General features: G+C 35.2%; 1 protein-coding gene across 1 annotated transcript in view; it reads left to right on the top strand.

Moving 5' to 3' along the window:
- The first annotated feature begins 893 nt into the window (after positions 1 to 893).
- The window catches only part of LOC131940166 (uncharacterized), a 31,854-nt gene continuing 25,659 nt past the window's right edge, over positions 894 to 7,088 (top strand). Inside the window, exons 1-2 of the mRNA XM_059298790.1 lie at positions 894 to 1,031; positions 1,338 to 1,429. Coding sequence (XP_059154773.1) covers positions 894 to 1,031; positions 1,338 to 1,429 — 230 coding nt within the window. The remainder of the gene's footprint in view (positions 1,032 to 1,337; positions 1,430 to 7,088) is intronic.

Here is a 7,088-nt window from a genome sequence, read left to right as displayed (position 1 = left end):
AAAATAAGAACATGATTACCTACAAATAACACAGTATAACTCTTCTAAAATGTTTCCACAAATTGTGTAACATTTGTTAATAGTAGATTTCGATCTAAATACATTTGAGAATAAAAAAATAAAGAAAAAATGAAACTAATGAATATTTATATATACAACTAATAGATAGAGAAGCTGAGAGAAATAGGTTTGAATGAAACGCCTATGTTAAAAACACGGAGTCACGTGATATCAAGACGGTAGTGTTTTGCTGGCCAATCAGACATGAACACGTGAAGATGTTCATTTATAACTGTGGGTTGTAAATGTTCAAGAATCCCTGTGGTAGTTGCGGTATTATTTCTTCATATATTGCTGTGCTCGTTGATATTTGATTCTACTTTGTAGTAATTTACAATCGGATAAACAATTGAGCAGTGGGAAAGAGGAACACGGTAGGTCTTAATTTTATACTGCGGGGTACATTTTTTAATTTGTCTCTTTTAGCCGAACAGGTTGTTCTAATTTGTCAGGAGAAAATGCTTTTCTTCAGAAAAAACACACCGAAGTTTTTTGGGGGAGTAAAATATTTATAGATTTAAAATGTAGACTTACATCTTGATAAGTGCTGCAGTGTGACCAAGTTTCCTTTCCGGCCACGACGGTCATGGAGCAAGTGAAGTAGTTGACCTGTTTCTTTGATTCGGTATACGACGAGATAATGTGGTCAGCACTATGCCCTAACTATGTGGTCTTGCGGACGGTCTACTTATTTGAACACGGATTCGAACTCAATACTTTCGAGTAAACAGTCTATCACTCTTTCGCTAGACCACACCGTTCCAGTGCGACTAAATCTCGACACATAGAATATTATACTGAATTTTCAAAAATTAAGTTATTTATTTCAGAAAATGAATATCCTGATGTTAACCTCATATTTACTGCCACTTGTTCTGACGAGTTTCATACGGGAAGCTACAGGGGACAATATCTCCAGCAGTTATCCAGAATCTTTTCATACTCGTCAGAGTTCTTCAGGCAACAGATTGGTAATACTTTTTTTTTGGTGGCAAGTATAATAATACACAAAACATCTGGATTGATGAAAGTGCAATCCCTGTTTCTATTCATTAAGAATATACAAGAACGTTTTGGAAAGATTACTTCCGCTATTTATTCCCTTTTTATTGAATAATTGTATAAAGGCTTTTTCTTAAAACCTTTTTGTTAATTTTTTTTTAAAAACTCATTTTTTTTTTAGTAATTATCATTTTTATTTGAAGATATACATTTTTAAATTCTCAGCAACATGTAGCCTATTTATGGCTTATGAAAAACCATTATAATTTTTGCAGATGAAAACATCCTACACTTATAACATTTTGACAACAACCTGGGCCAAAGTGGCCTATATTATATATGGATTCATCCCTTTAACTGCTGTAAGGTAAGTCATAGAGACCAAAGCTTTGAAGCTTTGAATTAAAATTTTCTTGAAAGTAAATAACACAAAACAAGGTGAGTATGTATTTGTACTTTTATACGCACTTATATTAAGTTATATACGCGTGAACGTATACGTTTTTCTACGTATGTTTGACAGTAGATATGTATGTATATACGATCGTTCGTTTTTACATGTGCATGTAGACTATGTATTAAGAAGGATTTTGTTATAATGGTCGCATAGATTTTTAATAATTACAATTATTTTTAAATATTTCGGTAGCTTCCAGTAGGGGGGTGGGGGTTGAGCTGCCATGGAAAGCTGACTAAGGTTAAATAAGTTAAGCGGCATCGAAGAGCTTGAGAGGACGATGAAGAAAGTAGTTGCCAGTACGTAATGCTACTTGACCACTTTGCTTTATATATAGATTTGACGAACTAACAATGTTGAATTAAACTCGTTTTTTTTTTTTCATTTTCCCTCAAACGTCTATTCCTCTATTAGCTCTTGTAGGACCTAAAACTTGCTGAAAATATGGATCTTATTTTGTTTAGAGGGGTCCTTAAGTAGGCCAGTGTTATACATGTATTTTCTTTTGTTTTCCAAAATGATTTTCTTCAGCTTAAGTTTTACTTTAGCAACAAGTAGGTGATGGTCTGAAGCAACATAAGCTCCTCTCTTGACACGTACATCTTGAATTGTTCTCCTGCACATTTTTATGATACATATATGGTCTGTCTGTTTTTTTGTAGACAGGTCGGGTGATATCCAAGTAGCTTAGTGTATCCTTTTGTGATGAAAGATATCGCATCCAATTACCAAATTACTTGTGGCACACACGTTAGCAAATCTTTCTCCGTTTTCGTTCATCTCACCTCAGCCCTGCTGTCCTATACATTCTTCATATCCTCTATTGTCGCTTCCAATCTTAGCATTAGTCACCCATAAGTATAAGGATGTTTCTTCTTGGGCGGTTCTGATCATTAGTAGAATTCATCTTATTTCTCTTCTTTGCTGTCATTTTTTTGGGGCGTAGCCCTGTATTATGTCCATGTTCATTCGTCTTATTTTAGTTTTAAAGGTAGCTTTTATGATCCGCGGGCAGTGTGCCTCTCATACAATGAGAGCCCTTTGTGCATGACAGCGACTCCTTGAGTATGTGGTGCATTTTCTTCCTCGTGGCATGAGTACAGCAGTAGCTCACCTGTTAGTAATCTTTTTTTGTCCTGAGCCAGTCCACATTGACTCGCTGATACCCAGGATAGCTGTTTTATAACGTCTCATTTCTGCGGCTACTCCAGCTTCATACATTGTGCGGACATTCCAAGCTCCAATATTGATGGTGGACCTGGTGGAAATAATGGTGGGCGACCTGGTAGATTCCAATACATATTGGCTTTCACCACCCGGCTTCATAAATTCTCCATTGGGAGATCCATTCTTCCCCAAGTCCGAGCTGTCTGTATTTCTCTTTGTCTTCCTTTCTGTAGCTAGTTGTTTTTTACGATATAAGGTTGCTGAACGTATTCTCAACCTGCAGCCTAGAGGACCAGGGTGCAAGCTTTCGTCTGACCCCTACCCGAGCAGACTTCCCAGCTTGGTTGAACCTACCAGGAGTTAACACTCACGCTGGTATTGCTCTTGGGGTCGTGGGGGTACACAAGCTGCCAAGCCAAGGCACAGTTCTAGCACCAGATGACAGGCGATGGAGGGGGGAGGTTCCAAACTAGTTGACCTTCGTGTATGCTTATGACCAAGTGATGCGGTTCTAAAAAGTTGATATTATTTAATGTTGTAAACGAATGCCAGTTGTTTGAAATATCAAGTAAGTAGTGAAAATTAGATGTAACAGAGGTGGGTGCATAAAATTGTGTAATTGTTTTATAAAAATTAAATTAACAATCATTGTCTTTATTTTAATGATATCAACGCTCAGGTTTAATATTGAACTGTGCCCGGAATCCAACTGTTTCCCAGACATAGCATTTCAATTCAGCGTCCGTATGAATACAAATCTTGTGGTAAGGACTCATAAGAAGAATGGTAAATGGGCCAGTGAACAAACAGATGGAGGTATGCCCTTCAGAAGAAATGCCAATTTCAATGTAACAATTCAACTTACTCATACAGCATATGAGGTTGGTATACACAATTATTTTCTGGGCGAATTATTTTAACACAATGTTACTTCCGTATGAAAGAAAACATATTCGATTTTTACTTTCTCGTATATACGAAATATAGAGAAAGTATTGTAATCGTGCACAAAATTCACCTGAAATTTTAACAATTTTTACCGTATTACACCTCAGTCCTTCATCACATCCGAAGTATAGAGGACTTATTTTAATCGGACAAAAATTATCAATCCAGATTTATCAAAATTAAAAGGTTTTATGCGTAATCCAGTCTGAAAAACTGGGCTTTGCAATTCTGTCCGTATGTCTGTGTGTCTGTCTGTCCGTGTGTAAACACGATAACTTGAGTACCGTTACAGCTAGGTTGATGAAATTTCATATATAAGTATTTTATCAAAATCGTAGATCAGTATCAACTTTTGAGCGATTTCCGATAACCGGAAGTGGTATTTTTTCTACTTTGAATTTTTCAAAAGCCTCTAACTTGAGTATTGTTTCAGATAGATAAATGAAATTTCACATGTAAGTAAAAGATCTAATTCTCTACCATCTGTTAAATTTTGAGTAATTTCCATTGACCGGAAGTAGTAATTTACGCTCCTTCTGATTTCTTTAAAAAACAAATGTAAATTTTTAAAGTACTGATAATATTGCGCACTATTATGCACTTTTGTATTTGGCGTTCACTTGGTGTGCAATTCTTTTGTCTACGAGATTTTATTATATTTTTAACACTTTAAGTATTTAAAATGGATTAAAAATCATATCTATAGCCCGAGTTCCCATCCCCTGTTGTTTTATATAAGAATATTCGAGAAAGTATAGGGGAGATCACTCCTGGTTTATTTTTTTAATTTCACAGGTGTATGTTAACCGTGTTTATTTCTGCAAGTATCTGTATGCATTCCAGCCTGAAAATGTTAATTTCATTAAAGTTCATGGTGATGTTCAACTAAAAAGAACAGCTGCTAGTGTAAGTTGAATTTTTTCTTGCAATTTTACAATTTTATTTTTGTCGAATGCATATATGTCGTCGTGGATTGAAACGCTCGAGCAAAATTTAGTGCACTTCTAACTGACAGACTCCTTTCAAAGCTAGCAAGTGGGTGAAGACATGAAAACAATGTAATCAGACATTAAATTTGACTTAATTAAATGCCTCATTCTTTTTAAAAGAATTATTTAAATTTTTGTCCAAAATTAGAAGTCTGTCAGATTTATTTATTTTGCACAATTGTACACACGTTATCATGTCCATTAGGTGCGCAAAAAAGCGTGCGTCTCCTCCTTAATATTAGTACAGGTATTCAATAGTTAGTAAAGTGAGGTACCCTTTTCTTTACAGTTATTTACATAGTAGTCTCTCAGGATAAAAGATATCAGGACAAAATATATCAGGACAAATAATACCAAGGGCAATGGTCGCAGGCAAAAATAGTATTTAACATGATTTTATTAGATTTTATCCCTTTTTAAAAAAAAATAGATTATCATTTGGTTTTTATATATCTTTTTTTCCTTACATGTAATAATAGTGATAAAAGGATTATCGTATGTTTCTCGCATTACATTAAACGTTATAAAATTGCAATTACAAATATATTCGAAGATTTAAGAAAAACTATGTTTCAATTTGGAAGGACGGGCTATAAAAACACTTAGCATTATGGCCGCTCGATTTATTGGCAGAGACATGCCCTAAGAGAGAGGATGTTCACTCTTTGTGGACAATACAACTATCATTTAAAGTCAATAGTGATATTTCGGTCACACTCGGGTGATCACGGGACAAATTTTTATTTAAACCATAGTGTTCATTGCAAAGCAAAGTTAATCATAGTATACATTCCATCAAAGCAGTTTTACTTGTGATAATCTAACTTTAGCCTCTCTCTTTACATTGCAGAAAGGCATCTGCTCCTCTTAGATTTCATATTTATACATATTTATGGCAAAAGCCAGCCCAGAAATTCTATGCTACATTTGTGCTGAGGATCCACTAAAAACATTTTTTTTATTACATTACGACCTTGAAGACCCAATCACGTTTTCGAAAACCATTTTACGTGTTTTATTTATTGTATGCATTGTCATGTACTCTTACAATTTAAATAAAATGCTGTTTAAAATATAGTTTAACTCATTAATTTGATATAATTCCCAATCATAATGTGTGAAAAAAATCCACCTGACAGTTTTATAAAAAATGACTTAAATCCTCCTAAATACAATAAATATTTTGCTCTGAGATTTTTTTCTCCTACATATTTTGTCTGAGATAATTTGCCCATGGCATCATTTGTCCTGATATATTTTGTCCTGATATCTTTTTTTCCGTGAGATAATTTGTCCTCGAGAGATCATTTGTCTAGTAATTATTTGTTTTAAGATCATTTGTCTGTGAGATATTTTTTCTTGAATATATTGTCTCAGATCATTATTCCTGATAATATAGGAGGACCCGCAAAATTTATTTTGCGTTTGGGGGGGGGGTGCTTTTTTTAGTTCCGCAACTTCTTCAACTTTAATACATTACGTCACGCTACGCCAAGACCACACTACGCTACGCCACTCTACAATTTTTGTTTTGATTTCCAGGTTGACTATCAAACTATGTATCTACGCAGAACCATTGCAGTTGGTGATTGGGTTCGATTTGAATTGACACCGAAAAGTTACAATGATATTGTGTAAGTATTTCTCATTGCTCTTTTAGGCTGTTCAATTCATCTTGTTATTTTCTATATTGTAAATGGATCGTATGCTTGAAAGGTGCAAGTTGCTGACAGTTTTCTTTCATAAGCTATCTCAATTTCTGCGATATCCTTTGAAAATAAAAATTTAAAACTTATCGTACCTTTGGAGAGAACAGGATATTTAGCCAATGTGATCAGGTTACTATGGGATGGCATGGTCGGATGGTAGAGCATACGACTTCTAGCCCGACATTAACGAGTTCACATTCTGTTTTTTTTTTGTTATTGGAACTTCCCTGAGTCCACTCAGTTCTGATGAGTACCTGACTCGCGCTAAGATAAATAAATACGGTTGGGCATAGTGCTGACACACTGTACCTTCACATACCAAGGTTCCTAAGACATGTGAACTCTACTTCACACGTCACCTGTCGAGTTCGACAGGGTACATTACTTACTTCAGTATCAAACGACTATTGCGCATTCCGCAAGGTTTTGCAGACGACAGTGTCTTTACAATCAAACAGTCGCTTCTTGAGTAACAACGCTTCCCCTCAGTCTTAGGTAACTTGTTAATGTTTAAGTGGTCAGTGTCTCTGTCATACAGTGTTTCTCTCAGAAAGGCACTTATAGCTTTTAGTGGTGGGGGGTCAAAAATATGAAAATATTTGATAGGGGCGGACACTGGTTAGATTATAAATTGTCTATATAAAAAAAATTCTGCTCCGTCTGAATGAAAATGGAAGTTTGTCATGGGGGCACACACTTCTCACTAAGAGATGCCCGAAAGAAACTCTGTAAGTGGTAGAACTACCGTGCAGGAAA

Source organism: Physella acuta, unplaced genomic scaffold (genome assembly GCF_028476545.2).
Source record: "Physella acuta isolate Inbredline_101_S28 unplaced genomic scaffold, ASM2847654v3 ptg000310l, whole genome shotgun sequence".
Lineage (NCBI taxonomy): Eukaryota > Metazoa > Mollusca > Gastropoda > Physidae > Physella > Physella acuta.
This window is presented reverse-complemented; position numbering and strand designations above follow the sequence as displayed.